Below are 20,112 nucleotides of genomic sequence, written 5' to 3' on the forward strand. Positions count from 1 at the left end.
ATACATATTCTTACCTAGAATAAATAGCAAGAAATACATTCCATATTCCTGAAAATAAATGAATGGAGAACTGTGAACTCTGCATTATATTTACTTATAAGTAAACATGGGTCTATAAATCTGGCCTCCTGCTCCTGCCTCGCCCCAAGGCTCCTACTGTGCCTTTTGCTGATTTACAGATAAAATTCCTCCATGCAGAATTTTGTATTGGTCTGTGTCTCTGCAATTGAGTTTTTTATTATAAAGAGTTTTTTCTCATCTGGATGAGTATTACTTGATAATAACATTTTCTACATATATGCCCCATACTGTATGAAGCATGCCTGAATTGTATTGTGACCTTTATTACACTGAAGCACTGTAATATGGTGTGGCCATAACTAGAGAGATGGACACAGGCTGGTGCTGGAGACCTCACAGCTATAAACAACTCACTGGTGTTCAGCTAAAGAAATGCAGATCTGGGCTGGGCAAAACTACTTTTAGGGGTAACAAGGAGAATAAAGAAATATCTCACATAAGACACAACCTGTAAAACCTTTCTGTAACCTGGAGCTTCAGATCAAGGAGAAAACAGCAAGGTCTAAATGTATTATCAAATATAAAAAAGCCCCAAGCAGCTCCTAGCATAAGAAAAAAGAAACCATCACAATGAAGATCACAGCTGTCCCAGCAAAGGACTCCAGATGCCAATGACACACCATATGCTCTCACTGAATCCCATCAGACTGAAACTGCCCATTTCAAGACCCACAGGAACAGAGGGAGGGTGGATGAAACATCAGGAAAAGCAGTAGAAACTAAGAAGTGTGTGCATAAGAATTTAGAAATAATAATTATTATTATTACTATTACTACTCCTCCTCCTCCTACTACTACTACTGAAACTTCTTTCTGCACAAAAGTATTCTTTTCTGTAATGATTAGATCTCAACCAATAATGATTTTTGGATTACCTTGTTTAAATTTAACGCTAATAATAAAATCTTTTCTTTATATATAAAGAGCCTTCATCACCCATAAATAACATTTTGAATGTAACACCTTCACATAATGTTTATACAGTCTGTTCTTTAGGAACACTCCCATGAAATGACAGAAATAAAATAATTTTTAAAAGATACCAACAAATAATAAAATGTATTTGAAAGAAATTTTAAGATAAGGAAACTAAAATAAAGAGTTAAACCTACTGACTTGCATGGAAGTCACTACAGACGCAGCAGTTAGGAAAATGAAGCTTTAAGTTAGGGATTAAATAGCCTTTGGATCTTCATTTGACTCACAGCTTTGGTAAGTGTGAGTGTCAACTGTCCTCAGAGAGACATTATCACCTGCAGAAACTTAGCTGTGGTATTATTACTGTGCCAAAGAAAAGTACATTATTACAGTTTCAGGCTAGTGCCAATATCAGGCTGTCAAATCCAAACCAAACGAAATGGCCATTTTACCATCTAGATTCTAAGAAAATGTTGTCTAAAATCTTTTGAATCTGTTTGTTTGGTTTTTTTCTTTACTGACAGCCAAAAGACAATTTCAGCAAGATCCAGGAAACAATTTTCCTGAGAAATTCAAGATGCATTGTGGATATATTCCACCTCATTTGTTAACAGCTACGAGAATAGAGTAAGTGTTCAAGCCCATAAATCCAAACACTTCCCATTCTGTAACATAGCTCAGGCCTGCATCATGTTTCCCTATGTGGTATTTTCTCTGTGGCCTCTGGCATCAGTCTGTGTTCACCACTGGGACATGAGTGCCATGTGTTATGTTCTTAAAGTTCTCAGCTCATAATTAGGCAGAGTCCACTTGATCAGCTTTAGTCCTTATTGCTGAGGTGCCTGTACTCTGCCATTCGTGGGATCTCATTAGGAGCTGGACCCAAAATACCATACTTAGAATGAATTGCAGAATTTGAAAAATAAAGCCATACAAACATATTGTATATGTACCTTTCATACTGCATGAACAGACTGCTTCTCCTTTACATCCATCAGCATCAGATTTCTAATATTCATCTGCTTCAGTGGGTGCCAGTCTGGGGGGGATGGGACTGTGGCATACATCTACTCAGTGTGTGGAGATGAAGCCAACCCAGAGCCAGCAGCTTAAATCAGCTCCACAGAGGTCTCTAACCTCAGCGGAAAGTTTTGTGGTGTGTGCAAATCAAATAAGGTTATTGCCTCATTTCACTCTAGTCATTGAGGAAAGGGCAGCCAGAGGATGAATTTAAGATCACTGAGGGCTTCATCCTGGTGTCGCAATGGGCAGAGAGCACCTCTGATTTCCATCAGCTACATCATTAAATGCAGAAGCACAGAAAAAAAATGAGAAGATCGTGGTATTTTGATTCTCTTCCCTTTGGTTCTAGCTACCCAGGCCAAACAAGCGCACATACTCTCTGCTGCAATGCCAGGTGTTAGTTTAAGACCCTACAGTGCAGCTGGCAGCACCACTTTGGTTACCTCTTTAAGTAAAGATATTTTTAGCAGTGAGAACTGAGCATCAAAGCCAGTCTTTCTGATATGGTCTGGCCATTTTCTGCCATTGTCTGATGAAAGAGAAGGCATTTCCTGGGCATCCCTGTCCTGACCTCAAGCCAGGACACACAGCTGCCCAGGAGCATATTGGCAATGTGTGCTGGCTTGGTACAGGACTGGTCCTTGTTTTCTTTATTGCAGGTTCTGGGCCATGTCTCCAGAGCCCAGAGGATGAGCAGGTGCTGGCAGGATCAAGTCAGGATTATTAGCAGTCTGGGAACCCTCAGCAAACCACATCCCATGCATCATGCACACACAACCCCACATGCCTCTGCCACAAGCCTCTCTTCACCCAGGGAAAAATGCCACAGAGAAGATAGGACCATGATTAGAAAACACTAACAACTAATGGTGAAAAAAATGTGCCATGGTTTTATCTCTCTCCCTGTTTGAATTTAGCTATTGGTGTGTTCAGTAAATTAAGAATAATATAAACACTGTTCAGATATAATGGGGAAAGAGGAATAAAGCACACTGAATATTTCTGCTTTAAGTAGCAATGACATATGCTATATTTAAAGCTATGAACACATCTGTACTTTAAATGTCTCAAAATCATAAATAAAAACAGTGCAGGAACTGAGAAAAGGCATATATTAATGTTTATACGTGTTTCAGAAACTGACTATAATATTTTTTATTTATTTATCATAAACTTTTTGAGGTGAGGACTGTTTTCAGACATCTTTGCATCTTAGAGCATGATGAGCACAGACATTGTGAGGAAATTTCAGGAGATGCAATTGTTTTGTATTTTTGCACGTGTTTGAAGTAAGAAATGAACAGCCAGAATTCAGAGACAAAGGCCCAGCTCCTCTCTGGTTATGTCTAACTTCATTGCAGTGCTGCAATTTGCAGTGATGCCTACAGCTGAGATCTCTGTGAGCTGCTAAAATGCAAACATATTTATAATATCTCATTGAAACACAGGTAAAAAAGAAAGTGAGAAGCCGTGACTAGAAATCACTTTCATGCTTGTGAGATCAAACTTACTGCTCACCTTCTGGCCTTCTGTTCTTTGACAAATAGAGGAAGAAAGTTCGATAGGCACAGCTGGTTTTAGTCCCTCTTAAACAAAAAATTACATCTACTCAACGTTACCACCTGTACACCTGAATGGCTTCATTGGGGTTACTTAGCTTAGTGAAAGATGACATGGTATTCTTCAGAAGACCTCCTTCATGTTGGTACTATCAGTGCTAATCTCTTCATAGTTTTCAGGTCCAGAAAATTTTACTTGGTCTAGTCATCTGTTTTTGCTTCACCTGTCTGGATTGTTACAATAATGATAACAAAACCCCACTGGGAACTGTGGCACCAAGTCCCTTACTGAAGACACTGCTTCACCTTTTGTCACTCAGTGTTGATTTAAAGAATTTAAAATATGGAGAAACCACTGCAGTGGTGGAATAACTGCTTTGGTTGAGATCCAAGCTGCAGAGACAGAAGACTGAAGACAACTCCCAGGACCAGACATAGGTATAGAAAGGCTATCCCTGCACTATATCACAATGTATGGTATGAATATATAGACAGCTGTGCTGTTTCTCCATCATTTTTGTGCTCTTCTCTCCTCAGTCTTTGCTTAGCTTCTTCAAGCTCCTGGCCCTTCTCTAGAAAGGCCTCTGCAAATCTTACCTTTTTTCTCTCCTTTGAGAAAATGATAAGAAGACAGCAGTAACTCCCTCTATGAGAGAGCAGCAATGCATGTTTGGTCTTGAATGACTTCTTCCATTAAAAAATTCATTACAGAATTCTTTGGTCTGTTATCTAGTTCTGCTTATTTAAAGGCAATAATTCCCAGGCCACATAGGACCCAAACAGGCCCTTTGCATTCTGCACTCTTCAATCTACACATTAACACAATTTTAGCATAGACAAAGCTGTATATGCACATGCCCTGAAAACAGTACCATTCATTACTGAACTGGTTTCTGAACTGGCATTTAGCCTTTCCACAAGAAGCTTAAAGTAATCTCAGTATGTCAGTCCACCTAAAATAAGGAATGCTTGCATTTCACTGGAAGTCCCATATCTACACCTGGTTCATGACAAATGGCACCTCCCTCTCTTCCCCCATGACTATGGCTTGGGTATCATCATATATTCACTCCTCAGAACCTTGCAGTGCCTTGATACTGCAGATCTGTTTTGCATAACATGTCACAGATATGAGGATTCTTACCAAACCCCACAGCTAAAATGTTTATCAAGGCTCTCATCATCTGCTCTTCAGTTACATTGGCACCTTTCCCTCTGGCCTTCATGGGTGTTGTTCTTCACTGATACAGAAATGCTGCTGGAAGGACCATTCTCCTAGACTATTTTTTTGACCATGACATTCTTCTCTTTCATCCAACAAAGCACAGGCCACTTCCTTTCATTCAAATTCTTTTAGATCTTTCAATACCCTATGTACAGACTGTCTATATGATAGCTGCTCCTTCAATCAGTCTGTAAGTTCAGGCTATAATTTTTTTCTCTATTTAGAGATTTTTTCTCCTAAGCAGATCTCTATGAGCTGAAGAGCTTTTCCTGTCTCATTCTTCTTTATAATTCTATTTTGTATGACAAAACATTAGGATGTCATGAATTAGGTACCCTGGCTTACCTGGCATCCTGACCAATAAAGTTGCTATTGCTTGTACTCATCTGTCTAACCAGTTATAACTCTGGGATTTTGTTTAGCATTGAAATTCTCTAGGACTGGAACTGTATTCTGGCTGTCTTTAAGCATCATCTAGCACAACACTGCTCTGGTCCTTAGTGATCATTGCTAGTTTCTTGAAAGGACAAATACTGCTTGTAGTGTAAAGAGTGAATGGCTATCTATTAATTTTCTTACATTAGGAACAAATTGTTTGAAAGCAAGCCAACCCACAAGAAAGGACAGACACTAGAAGGTCTCAAATCTTGAGATGTGCAGTGACCAGGAACAGCAGTGGTCACCATTTCCTGCTGAGGGCAAGGACTATTCTGTCCTACAGCTACCCTTTAAGTACTTATTAGTGTCAAACAGGAGCAAGGTGAAACCCCTTTATCCATTCCTGAGGAGTGGCAGGCCACATAAAGCACAGCCTCTGTGCTCTTACTCCCAGGATGTCCTGGGAGCAAATCCACCAGTTTTTCCATCAGGCAAATGTGATGTCTCATACAACCAAAATGACACTCTGAGGTTCTTCTTCATCATAAATCACTATCACCTGTTGAATAGCTATTCACAACTGCTGACAATGCTGATTAGAAAAAAGATCCTCAAAAGTAAATGTTGTGTGATTTTCTTTCAGCATCTCCATATTCTGTAAGCTCTTACTCTTTTACTGTCTCACTCATGCACTCATGTCTGACCTCAGTTGAGTTTATTAGCTGTCAGATAATCCATCTGCATGAGAAACACCAGTGAAAACTTTTCCTGTTAATTCTTGAGTTTGTTAACCCGCTAAATAAAATGTTGATGTTACAATATTGTGTATCTGTAACAGATAAAGAAATCAGCTCCAGTAAAGCAACTGTCTTGTTCTGTACTTGAAACTTCCCTAAACCACCAGCCAGTTGTAATGGTTTTTCTAACTACCTCAGTGACACACTTTATGAAAGTCATTTCTGTGGTGAATAGGAGAAATGAACATTCACTAATAATACACAATACTTATATTTACACATTTACTGAGACTACATCCTACTGTCAAGGGAAATCATGACAGAAGAGTCAGTCCTTCTGGTACCCTAGAAAATCAAATATCTGACTATGATGTGGAAAATACAAATAAATTTTAAATATATTGCTGTATAATGATCTTCAACAATATCAGAACATTGCAGAAGTTCACGCAATGAAACACATACCACTGCATTGTAGGAAATATACCCACACTGCAGCTGAACAGTAAAATGGTATCTCTGACATTTCAGGGTTTATAAACACTGCTAACGGTGTTTATACCTATTTGAGAACAGCAAGCTCTGTTTAGGGTTCTAAAGTAATTTTACATTAAGAAAACTGTCTCCAGCTAACTTCAGCTGTATTAAAATGTATATTGTTCCTCCTCTTTCCAAATATCCTCATATATGAATTTCCTTGTTGCCTGATATTTAAATTTTAATGGCATTTTTTAGTATTACCTAAACCTGAGAAGAGATATTTGCTGTAGAATACCTGAGCAGGTATTTCCTCACTATAAGCTTTGCTGTTAGTGAGGTGTTATAAAAATAAAGAGCATCTGCAGCAAGGGGATTACTGTGTGTTGCTCACTGTAGGTGGAAACTATATCAGCTGCATCAATGTTAGAAATGGATGACTGAGGAGTCACTCTCTTCTGGACAAAATTCCTTCAGATTAGATGTGCTCTGAAGAGCTGTACCATCACCTGTTCTGAGTCCCCAGAATTTGTGTCTGGTTCCAAAGAAAACTATAAGTTGCCCTTGGGTATTTAGTGTGATATGAAGTGGCAGATTTGGACCAATGGTCTCAGTTTCATCCAGCTTGTTTTGGTTTAGCTATAACTAAACAAAATAGCATGCACAGGGTTAATCTTGCTGCAATTAAAGTAGTGACACAGTAGTATTAAATTTCCATTAAAAAAAACCAAAACAGTATTACATGATGCATTTGACTGATATTGAAAAGATAATAGAGCTGAAGATGACATAAAGTAAAAACACTGAACGTATATAGAACACAGAGAGAAGTCTCATGAATTTAAATGTGGGGTTTGCAAACAAGTCAATGCGAATTCCCTTTTCCTTAAGAAAAGGTAATAGCTCTTTCCAAAATTATTTTCCTCTTCATAACTTGTGCTAATTAATGTATCAGTTCTAATATACATGGAAAGATAAAGGATACTGTATGCAAATGTTGTAAGAAGAAAAGCTGATTGCAAAACATGAATATCTGTACTTATTTTTGTTTTAGGGACAAGAGTAATATGCAATATACTTGGTCTCCCCAGCTCCCTCTGTTTTTGTTTTTTTTTAAGCTGAAGTTTAAGTATTTTCTGTGTCCCGAGTTTTAGCCTGCTAGTAGGATCGGCAGCAGCAGCATATTCTTTGCAAACAGAACTTCATTTCCTGAAGGCAACTTTTCCCATTCCTGAGCCACATCACCATGCTACCCCTCTGCCTCCAGTTTTATCCTCAGTGGCTGTGGTGTGGCCATTAGGCACATCTGTTCCAGGAGCTGAGGAAAATAAGGAAATAATAAAGTCTCCCTATGTAACTACAGGTCTACTAGTTTTATTATTATTATTGGTAAATAAAATGCTACACGAAAGTAGCGTGTTGCTGGGATTATTGTACTGTATCTTCCATTGAGTACACAGCATTGCATTAGTCATTCACTGCAGTTCAGTGACATGACATATCCTCTTATTAGAGAGTGTACATCACTTAATAGTTGCAGAATTATTTGCTTAAGCTGTCTCTTTCCTATCTGCCCTCCCCTCCCCAAAAATCCATTCATTTTCTGATCCCTTGAGGAAGTGATGCTAGTACTCTATGTTATACATACATCAATTACATCCCTTAGAGAATGAACAATATCATAACCCAAAAGGATAGTCTTCAATGTGAATAAAAATTAGGAAAGATAACTCTTTTCTGCAGCCCCCTGTCTGACACCCAATGCAAAACTCACTTCCTGTGCATGAGAGGAAAAATGCAATTTCAGCTTTTTATACTAGAGCATATATCTGCCTTTGCCAAGCACATGCAGAAAACATGAACTTCATCCTAAAAGGTTTTCAGTGTTTAGAAACCTCCTGGGAGAGCTTGTCAAAAACACAGTGAACCAAGTTCTAATTGCACAAACTCACCCTGGTCTTGGCAAACACAACTGTTTGGTCTGAATTTCAAAACTGTTCCCATCAAAATCCTTGGGAGCAGAGAGAATGTTATTAAGGCGTCTTTTTGAATCTCAAAGACAAAATCAGAGGCTGATGGTATGCAATGAATTGTTCTCCTAGTGAGATTTGAATCCAATTATAGCAACTATGCTGACCATAAGGTAAAGCTGAATTAAAATTTAAAAAAAGAGAAAAAAAAAAAAAGAAAAATGAGACAGGGTGAGACAGGGTGGACAAGCTCAAAAGATGTGGAAATTCAGTGTAGGTAAGAAATCATATATACAGCTCTTGGCAGAAGCTTATCCCAACTAACAGACGCTTCTGAAGGATGTCCTTCTGCAACCCTTCTATTTAGTCTTTTGATCTGCAAGAAATTCCTTTCCCCCCTTGCTGCTGATGCTACTTTTGGAAGACAACTTGCTAACTTCAATTCAGAGAGAATTTTCTTTGAGGAAAATCATAAGTACCTCATGAGCCACTCTTTTTGGAGGGGAAGATGGTCTCTTGCTTCAGAAATTTTGCTCTTTCATCTACCCATATAACCCTGTATCTCTCTAATCTTTGCCACAAACAATAACACTTAAATTCTTTTCCCTTTACTGTCTTTTCTCCCACAATTACCTCTGTAACATCTACAAGTGATAGACTTAATTCATAAGTACATATTTTTAATTTTAGGAACTTTCCTGACCAAAATTTTGGGAAATGACACTGCCTGTTCTCAGAGACACTCTTATGAGGGCATGAGGAGTAGACACAGGATCTTATCTGCAGATAAGTGAATGGCTTTCAAACTTCCAAACTGCAAAACTTTTAATTACTGCCATCAATGAATCAGGGGAGCTATGTTACAGCAGCCGAGTGATTATTCTGTCAGTCTGATTAATAGACCAGGTGGAGTTTTAAAGCAAGATTCTGCATGTGTATATGCATGCAGACAAGAGGTAGACGTGTGTGTTTTTTGGGGGGAGCTCCAGTTTAACTAGTCAAAACCATATAGTGGACAAAGTAATTGAAACTTTCTGAACAGGGAAGTATAGAATTCAAGCATTATTTTCAATAATTTAAAGAAATGCTAGATCAATTTTCTCATCAGAGGAGCTGTTTTAGAACAATTTACCAAGTCAAGATAATGAATGAGCTGTTCTTTCACAGCATTCCTCAAGGAGGAATTATCCCAAATGATATGGTTACTTAATACGAACATTTATAAAGGGACAGTCATTATGCGAATTATGTATTTTACATAATTTATTTCAACTTTCAGTTTATAGCAGCACTTTTATCTTTCTTTCATTCAGTGATAAAAAAAGCATCAATTATAATTCTTCTAAAATGTCTATAGAACAAATGTCTGCTACTGAAGTTGCTGTGCTCATTCAAACACATAATTATTCATCAGAGGGTCCCAGGCAATCTACATTTACCAAAATAATGAATAGATAGAAACTGCACACTTAAATGTAGCAGTTTGGTGCATGAGAAATGCATACAGAACATATTTAGCGTTTGAAGAAGTGCTACCTGCTATATGTTGACTTGGCTGGGTATTTCTGCTGTTAATTATGTAAATGCAATTAGAGCTCAGAGAACAATAGGCTTGCTGCCATGTTTTTAAAAGAAAATGGAGATCATTGCTTTGATGTCTCCTCAGACACAGTACATTTTTGTGAGGTTTCTCCAGTTTGCATGTACACAGCATGGCTTCAAGATATTCAAGCATGAAAGAAATATGAGCAAACCAGATTATAACAAGTGTTACTGCAATTTCAAAGAATCTATAATCAGAGTTGGAGAGTCACAATGCAGGGAAAAGATCCAGAACCACAGAATGGGTTATTATTACAGAAATACTATTTAGAAATTAAAGACTACTGGGCTATTGGTCTGCATCAGCATGCCTGACAGCAGAGGTTGGCCAAATGGTCCGATCTGCCCAAAATGCAATTTCACTGGATTCTGCAAGCAAAAATTCAAAAGCTGAGCTACTAATAAAATAACATGTCTCATGTACTACAGCAAAGACCCTGCTAGACCTTGCAGATGCTGAAAAGAGCTGAAAGCTCCAGTTCATAGTCTTTCTACTTCAAATCTCATTCACAAATGGCAGACTTCCCTGATCTAGGCTACAAAAACCACTGACCAGAAAAGAATTTTTTAAAAGTTTTTGCTCAAGTGAGCCAAAGAAAATTAGAAGCTCCTATAAGAACATAGCACAGGGAGATACATAATGCTCATGGACACAAAATTCATTTTAACATTTCCCCATCTTGTATTCTTGACCAATATAAAGAAAGATCAAAGTATTGACTACTCCTTAACAGTCACTTAGAATGACCAAGCCTTTTGTTAGGAACTCAGAATAAGAACTAGTATTAGTATTTAAATGCTCCTTCCTAAAATATTAATACATTTTTTGCCTCTCATTCCCAATTCTCTTCTGAGTTTTCCTGCAGTCAGCTGACAAACTTTTTACTTTAAATGCTGAGTCAAAATTCGAGGAAAGTAGCTCTCATTTAACTTTTGTAGCAGCCATTCAAGAAGCAAGCAGTACTATTTCCTTCTGATAAACATACTACTATTTTACATTGCCTCATGCCTAATCCTAAATACTTAATTGTTTCCTATGAACTCATACTAGATACATGGTAATCCTTTTGCTAATAAAGACAGTGAAGCCCCATGAAACAGATTTTTTGACAGAAAGGAGAATAATTAGAGGCTTACTACTTAATTGGCACTAATGACAACATTCTACTTCCCTGAAAAAGCACTGAAAGTGTTTGCTGATTTCCATGATATAAGAGCAATTGCCAATCATATAACTGATGTCTACTTTTATCTTTTTATGATTCTGCACAATGATTTCTACCAGAATATGCTACCTTTTTGGAACTAAGGAAAACTAAGTGCATGTTCTCATTCTAACTTTAATGTTACAGAAATCTATGGTTTAGCCATAAAACACAGTAATAATTTCATTTAATTTTTGTAAACAACCTGAAGGCCCATCTAGCCTGTACGGTTCTCTGTGTGGCTATAAAGACACAGTTCTTCTGTCTCCAATGGAACTTGTCATTTAGCTACAGTTTTTTAAGATTCTCACCACTTTTCTGAATTTCCAGTAGCAATCTGTGTCTCGTAAACAAAGAATACCATTAATTAATATAGTGGATAAAATGCATTTTCTGGATAATACTGTCCTGAAACATTGCCTCTCACTGTCCCAGTGAGCAGTACTCTCTGAAGTGCACTTTGCAAGAAGAAATATCAAAATGTGTATATTTGCATTGGCACACACTGTAGAAATTTATTTACCAGATCTGTATAGGGAAAAAAAACTTAATTTTCTTTTTCTTTTTCTTTTTTGACAGTTCAAAGTTGCTTATACCTACACTATGCACTAAGCACTATGTAAAGGAAAGGTGAGATTTTAATGGCTAGAAAAATGAATACAAAAATTGGGTTGAGAAAGGTTGCATGGAAGTGGCTACATAACAACTCCACTCAGACTCCAAGCATCACCAATATGAACTAGGCATTTTGTCTGCAAATCAATACAGTTGTGTCAAGCTGGAGCCACCATCTCAGTGAAGGCTAAAAATGGAGCCAGGATGCCAGAGCACAGTACCATAGAGCTGGGAAAAATCTCACCTCTGTTAATCTGAAATTTGGCAGGTCAGACCCCTCCCACAGAGCAACAGAGTGAGAAAACTCAGTCCTTAGTCTAGTTTTATAAGCAACAGAAAGAAATGCAGGAAGTCCCTTGTAGTATGAAAAGAGAGCATTTTGGGGCTCATTATGCTATAAAAAATGTCACTAGAGGAATTCATATACAAGGGCACCCAGCCACCACCGTGGCAGGCGCCATACAGAACTGGCAGAAATCACAGTGCTGGTGCTTATCATGCAAGTGGGCTTGTGCACATACTGATCTCATTTGCTTATAACTTTTCCAAATATAACTGTTTGGGCTGAACACAGCCCATGCCTGGTGTGTGTGCCTCAGGTTGTTTTCTTTTTTTTCTATTTGGCTCTATGTTTCTGGTTTAGGGTTTTGACATTTTCAACTAGCACTATTTAATCACTTCAGAGAGTGAGACCAAACAGAGAACAAGTTGCTTTGCTCTATAGAGATATCTCAAATGGAGACATACACTTTAACAAGGGAGTAACTGTGTCAGAGATGTGCCTCTTGCTTCCCTGTCCCAAACTGAAAAAGTTTAAGGTACCTTTGAAAAGTCAGTAATTTTCATACTTAAAAGAATCTAGCCAAAGGTTCAGAAGCAAGCATCTTCCCAAACTGTGCATCACTCAGCAAGCCAAAGTGTCCCTCAGCTCCTGAGTATCAGGCTCTAGTGAAACGGCCAATCTCAGAAGAGAGACAGAGCATCCTCCCCATGTTTTTCCTGCTGCTGCTGCTGCTGGCAGAACTCTGAGCTGCTGTCAAATGGGGACTGAGCTGGCCCTGCACAGCAGCCAAGGGACAGAGAGCCAGCTTTCCTCTAATTACTAATCCCAAGTACTCTGTGTACAGCTGGAGCTAGTCAAGTACAGCTTGAGCTAGGCATCTGGCCCTGGGGGAAGATGGAGGCAGAAGGGTGCTTGGGTCTGGGTCTGAGACTGAGCCTAGCAGAGACTATTTTATAAAATTAATTTTAATGTTTTGGTCTTTTTCTTTTGCACACAGAACAACATAGCTGTATGTTGAATCAAAGTAAAGGTATTTAGACCTTTTTCAAGCTGTACATAGCCAGAGCAAAACTTTGTATTATATGCACTGGAACAGGTTGCCCAGGGAAGTGATTAAGTCCCCATCCCTGGAGGTATGTAAAAGACACTTAGATGACACTTAAGCTTAGTGGTGGACTTGGCTGTATTAGATTAATAACTTGATCTTAAGGGTCTTATTCTACCAAAGTTATTCTATGATAAACCCTGTCCTCCTCCCTCCTCACCAGCCCTCTCTAAGAGGCTGAGCAGAAGGCTTGGCATATCCATGTGCAGCCACACAGCCTGGGCCATGCTGTGAAAGGAAACGACCACAGACACTCAAAGGTTTAATAGGTAAATTGGAATAGACTGTGCAAAAGGAGTGGGGAAGAGGGGAGAGACTTGAATCAGGGAAAGAGGGTAGGGATGAGAACATGAAGTTGGGACTGGTTTGTTAAGGAAAAAGGGACTGAATTAGGGAGAGGGGGAAGGGAGACAAAGGGATTCTGGTTTGAACAGTAGCTGCAGGGTACATGAGTAGGATTTGCTAAATATCGAGCCTAGAAATGAGAGACATGAAGCCTGAAAGCTGGAATTTGGTATAAATAATGGGATATGTCACAAAACCAAACATGAGGAAGACCCAGGATGGGGGCAAAAATGAGACACAGAGAGAGGATTTAGAAGTGACAGGAAGGAAAAATCCATGCTTGGAGATATGATAAGAAAGTGTCAGTACCTCATTGGCTCTGGAATTTGGACTGTCACCATGACTCTAATTGTCACCACTCTCTGCTCTTAACAAGCAGATGTGAAGTCCATAGGCAAAGTATGTTTATCTTCTTTCTTATGAACTGTCTCATTGCAAGAAGAAGCATACACTGCTATTAGCAGCTGTTCACATGGCAAACATCCCTTCAGGGGAGGTAAGAGTTCCAGTACCCTGATAAGACACATTGGATTCATATGGCAGGCTTTTGATTTTGAGATTGCTATCATTTTGTAAAAAAATCAGATTTACACACACAGAAAGTCCTGCATTAAGGCATCTGCCTGAATATTTCATTGGTGAAAACTCAAGAACTAGATGTCAGGCTAAGGTTACCTGTACCTTGTGGGTAAGCATGGTACAATCCTTTCTTACTTACTGGATTGCACAGAGTTTGCTCCAGAAGACAGAATCTTTTTTCAGTAAGGAGTATCTAACTTATGATTGTGAGGTGGAAATGTATAGTGACAGAGACCCCTGTAGTTCCACTGAACTCTGCATCTGCTGCACAAGCTGGAAAGTGTGTGGGAAGAGGGGTGTAAATGCAAGAGGCAGTAGCAGATGTGAAAACATTTGCCTCCAGTTATAGAAGTCATTGCTTCTGGGAGAAACTGAATTTGACCAGCTCTGCTATGACACATCTCTCAACCAACTCTGCTATGAGACATCTAAGAGATACTAAGTGAATTTCTAGAACTAAACTATTTTTTTCCCCTGTAGGCTTACCTCCCCACCCTACCTATGCTTAGATTTGTACAAGTGACAAGTGCCTATGGCTGGTATTGAAACTAATGAGAGCTGGACCTGAATATATCACCACTGGGAGAGGAAGAGCTGACAAAATATTGATGAGGAGAACGAAAGTCCTGTAGTGCATGGCACTATTCAGATAGGAATGTGCTGTACTCCTTTAAGATCAGCATAAAAAAGTAACCAGACTTTTTATGGAGGTAGATATATAACACAGTTATAGGCATCATTCAAAGCAAGCAAAGAAACTTCTTTTAGAATGGTTTGAATGCTATAAGAGAAATAGGGCTGTCAGTATAATAATATATAAGATTACATCTTATATCTTAAATATGTGGCTCTGTCTGTTACTAATGAAATAATATGCTAGACCCTCCTCCCTCAATTAGGTAACTGCTCAGATAAGAGATGGGTAATAATATGAATTTTCATAATAATGTCCTCAGACATCTCAAATTAGGGCCCCTTTGACTTTAATATCTTTGTGCCTCAGTAAAGAATGTGGACAATAATGGACAATAATACTCCTGTTGTGAAGGCTATTTTGAAGATAAATACATTAATGCTCGAGAAGCCCTTAGGAAATACAGCGATGAGTGTCAGAAAAAAAGCCCACAAGGAAATGAATGATTTCATCTTCATATCAAGGTTCCAATCATAAGTGCAGTAAGTAAGGCCTGGGGGCACAGCCAACACAGAAAAGGTAAACCAAAATATCGAATAGCTCCTCATTAAGTGAACACCATTCATCCTGTGCAGCAAGTGAGACAGAGATCCTGTGGAAAAATGTAATGTGAATAGATAATTAAAGACTGTATCATAATGCACACACAAAATAGGGGTGAAAAGTTTATACTGGTGACTTAATTTTGACATCTCATAATTCCTGAATGCATGATTCTGCAGCTTCAGTGGTGGTGTCACATTTTTAACACAATTTTTTACCTGTCACTGTATTTGTGTTGCTTTAATTATCATCTGCTCATTTCTGGTATTAGGCTTGTTTGTGTGATGCTTTTCTTTCTCTAATCCCCTGTATTTAGAACACATTGTCCAGATATGAAAACCTTTGCAGCCTGACCTTGAGGAACAGTAAGAGTTTGTGTAATTTAGATTAGTGCAGTAATTGTTTGGCCCAGATGCCAGAAACATCCCCAAGGGTATTTAACATTCATTCAGAAGATGTAGCTGTTGCTTTTCAACTTAAGGTCAGGACAAAAGCACAACTTACAGCCAAAAGAACATGCTGCAGTTCTTGTCTGGGAGGTGGCAGTTGCAGGTGTCTGGGGCACCACCAAGCAGCTGCCTTCAGAAATGTCACCCGGCACAGTCTGGGAAGTCTGGGCAGCTTTCTCCAACACACAGTCTGTAAAAACCAGGCCAAATCAAGACCATAAAAATGTACATTTGCACTCCTGACATGGAACTACAATCTTTTTGGTTTCCTCTAACTCTAGCTGTCTGATAAAGCAGATAATTTAATCACTTCTTTTCTGCCACCTACTCATTAATAGATCATGGGCTACACATGGGATCAGTGCTGCTGTTGAGAATTATTTGTTTCTCCACTTTGGGCACACAGTTCTGAAGTGGAATGAAATTTCATTATAGACCAAATGCATGCTGCACATTGTATATAGTCAAGCCCAAAAACCACCTGAGCGAAACTAAAAGTAAAGAGCCATCCAAGAAGGATTATAGGATTATATCCTTAAATCCATAGTGAGATACATTAGAATGTGATGTACACTGTTTTCTCATTTTCATCTACAGGCAATAGAATGGATTACCTAGCCACGAATTTCCATCATTTAATTCCTTGTGTGCTATGTGATGCGGGAAACATCACAGCAGATCTCAGTGAGAACTGATGGAGAGTGAAATCAAAGCTGGGCTTATATGAAAGGAAGAGCTTCAACGTCTCTCCTGAAAGATGAAATAAAATCACAGACAAAATGACCATTACCAGCCAGAACAACTACAGTGCAGTCTTCTGACTGACTGTACCACTAAGTTAACGCTAGCAGTGGTGCAAGCCATGAATTCACTGAGAAGTGCAGTGCTCCAGAGACTTCAATGATTGCTGAAAAGGAGATAGAAGCAAAGTTGGCCAGGACAGAGTAAAATTTGCCTGGCCACAGCAGAAAAGCAGCCCTGCCAGGGTTGGGTCACTGAAACCATGAGTACTTCCCTGGGAGTGAGGCACCACCACCAGCAGCTGCCTTTGGTCTGTGCCTCCCCCTGTGCCTCTGGTGCACCATACAGCGCTGTTGGATGGAGGGACACCATTTCAGATTAAGCCAATTTCAAGCCTTTCTGCTGACATGCTACCCTGCACAGCAGTACTATCCTGCAACCACCATGATCTTTATGCAGAGACAGGGAGCTGCTTGCAAATGTCTGCTATGAGCTGGAGGTGGCCAGGCTTGGAGCTGCAGCCATGACTGCTGGGCCTGGGCTTCTTTCTCCCTTATGGCCCTCATAAGTGCTTCAAACCACTCCCAGCATCGGGCTGCCTCAGGACACACGCTGCCTTCCCCAGAGCCAGTCCTGAAAGCAGCTCTTTAATCCAGCTATTTAGCTATTTTCATCCAGGGAGAAGTGGATTCCATGCCTGCTGCGACTGATTTCAGAGGCTCTGACAGCTCCACCTTGCATTGGTTGCTAATGGATAGACCCCTCCATGCCTGTGGCTGCCCTCTCTGCTAATGAAGTGGGAGATGAAGCACATGGTACCATCACACACTACCTGAGGCTGTGTCATTCTGGCACTAGAGGTATCAAGACAAGTTCAGCAATACTGGCTACTGCAGCAATCAAACAAGTGTTGGGGAGAGTGAGGTGAAAACTACAGCTCTTTCCCAGTTTGATCAACATCACCTCTGCCTCTGCTCGTACCATCTGAACAAGAGTGATGACGTATTGGTATCCCTACACCGTTGGCTCAGGCAGGGCTGTAAGGATTTTAATGAAAAATTAGATTGCAAATACTTTCTGGGTACTAGGAAGGGATAAAGAGAGGTTAATTATTTGGGGACCAGCTGAGGCATAGTACAGTCCAAAGTCAGCTGCAGGACACTGCTGAGACTATTTGGGAGACTCTACAGGCATGTTGACTTGTCGGGCCGTAAATAATGAGGGATGGGACCACCGTGCTATTTAGATGATTTATTGCCCAAATAAATCAGATAAGAGATCAGCCTCGAAGGTATGAGATTTGGAGAGAAGCAACAAGTCAGCCATAGCTCCAAGGTAGTCACTAGTTTCCTCTTCACACAGCAATATATAACATTTTGGTCCAATAGAGAGTTAACATGAAGTTTTTTTTTGTTACTAACCTATCACTTTTGCTAAATTCTGCTGCACTCATCTGATCTTCCTGAAATAAACCGTTAGGTCACGTACACACACATCTCTATTATAACTTCTAAGTCCTGAGTCTGCTCTATAGATCACACTATTATATTTCAAAACTCTTCACTATCCTATCCAACACAATTTCTTAAGGCATATTCTTACTTACAACTATAAGAACATAAGTTTATGATTTCTCTGCTTAATGTCTGTGTACTTTTATCACTACATTAACCCCAGCTCTTTCCAGGGCTGCAGATCAAACCCTTCAGTATCTGTGGAAGTTTCTATTTATTCATTTCCCACACTGACTTAGTTGTTTTGCTGCTCCAGTGGGAAACAGAAATTACACTGTGTTATGCAGCGATGGTGCTCAATTTATATATCTATCAGACCTGGTGTTTTTCTGAGGAATCTCCTTTCCCTAAAAAGCATTACATGGTGGAGAAGCAAACATGGTCAGATTCCAGAAGAAGGAAACTTTTTAGCTTCCCACCTGTAGGAAGCTAGAAATCTTATTGACTGAAGGCCACACGTACACAACACCTATGACCCACAGGGACATGATGCCAAAGACAGTATAGTCGAGTAATTAAATGGTAGTTGAAACTCAGAAACCAGCCTATAATTTCAAATCACTAAAAGCACTAGGGAATACCTCCCCTCCTCTACACATAAGAAAACAAATTATTTATTGATGTGCTCAGTAAAGTCTGGATTGACACAGATGCAAAAATATCTAATGTATTTGATATCTGAAGACACTCAGTAATTAAATATGTCTGTTTTGTCATACAAATAAAAGCAGCAGCTTTATAGCATGTTAGAAGAAGTCAAAGGCAATAAAAGTAATTCAATCTTTTTGTTGATGTTACATATTATAGGCTTCAAACTTTTTGAGGAAGTATAAACATTGCCATTCAATCAGCTTTGAAGAAATAACTCAGCAAAACCAACAATATCAAGTATGCTCTTGTTTCTTTTCCCCTCTAAGGTGTGATTAAGAGCAACCAAGCTGGTCTTGTTCCCTCTTCTTACTTGAACTCAGTATTATTAATAGGTGGATTGGTATGCTCTGTACAACCTGTCTGCAAGTCTTGTATGTTCAATATGCCATGTAGCTAAATGTAAAATATGGGTGGGCATAAAACTTGCTGCCGAGGCAGTGGTCTGTCTAATGATGGCAGACTGGGGTTTATCTCTCTCTTTTTAATTCACTGCTTGCATTTAAAAATTGCAAGCAATTCTATCAGTTAGAAAGCAGCTGAACCTGTTCAATCTTATCTCAGAATTTTCATTTTCAGATAAAAACCTGTGTAACACTCATAACAAAGCAGATTTCTACAGTCAAATAATACATTCCAGAGCATTGCTGTGGAGAGCTGAAATTATCTGAATTATTTCAGTCACCATTACTGTTATATCAACATAAACCACTCCAATATACTCTTAAGCAATACAACTTTTCTTATACATACAGCCAGCAATAACAAAGCCTATCACACACTGATTACAGCAGAATCTATGAAAAGGCTCTCTTTGCTATTGAAGATGAAAATAGTCCCGTGAAAGACTTGCAAATAATTCCCAGATTTTCTTGTTCCTATAAGTGCATGTTTTTCTGTGAATTTGGGCTGATATGTTGGTTTCCAAGGGCAGTATACGGAAAAGTTGGGTCTACTTTTAGACAGCTGCTTTGTTATTTCAGGCAAATACCTGTGCTGCCAAGGCAGGGCCTCAGTGTCACATGTATGGCATGTACCCATTGTCAGGGTAAAAGGGAATGACTGTGACAAATGAGAAGCTTTTCCAGCTAATTCATTTTGTGTGTAGTCGTCTCAGAGCCAAAAGGCTCCAGCTGGGACCAGTGCCTGATTACACTAGAAACTGTACCCAGTCAGACAGCCTCCTTTACTGAGCACCTTGGGGGCTTAAGCAGACAATCACACAACTGGTGAAAGAAAAGAACTACAGTTGTTCCTCTTCTGCAAATGAGGAACTAAGTGACAGAGCTAAAAAAAGGGCTCGGCCCTCAGCCGCTATAAATTGGCACAAGAGGATTCAGGTCATCACAAATACACCATGTTACAACAGCTGAAGAAAACACTGGAGTTGAATTTATAATGCCTGAGATAAATTTAATGCA

General features: G+C 39.2%; 1 protein-coding gene across 2 annotated transcripts in view; it reads right to left on the reverse strand.

Annotated features, from left to right (window-relative positions):
• Positions 1-20,112, reverse strand: part of TMEM117 (transmembrane protein 117) — a 174,743-nt gene that overhangs the window by 11,579 nt on the left and 143,052 nt on the right. The window contains exon 6 of one of the 2 annotated variants that reach the window (XM_088055288.1): positions 15,844-15,978. The exons of the other annotated variant lie outside the window; for it this stretch is intronic. Coding sequence (XP_087911414.1) covers positions 15,844-15,978 — 135 coding nt within the window. The remainder of the gene's footprint in view (positions 1-15,843; positions 15,979-20,112) is intronic. 2 annotated transcript variants of the gene reach the window in all.

Source organism: Pseudopodoces humilis, chromosome 5, assembly GCF_049639895.1.
Source record: "Pseudopodoces humilis isolate 2021_Gansu_Grassland_sample_001 chromosome 5, ASM4963989v1, whole genome shotgun sequence".
Classification (NCBI taxonomy): domain Eukaryota; kingdom Metazoa; phylum Chordata; class Aves; order Passeriformes; family Paridae; genus Pseudopodoces; species Pseudopodoces humilis.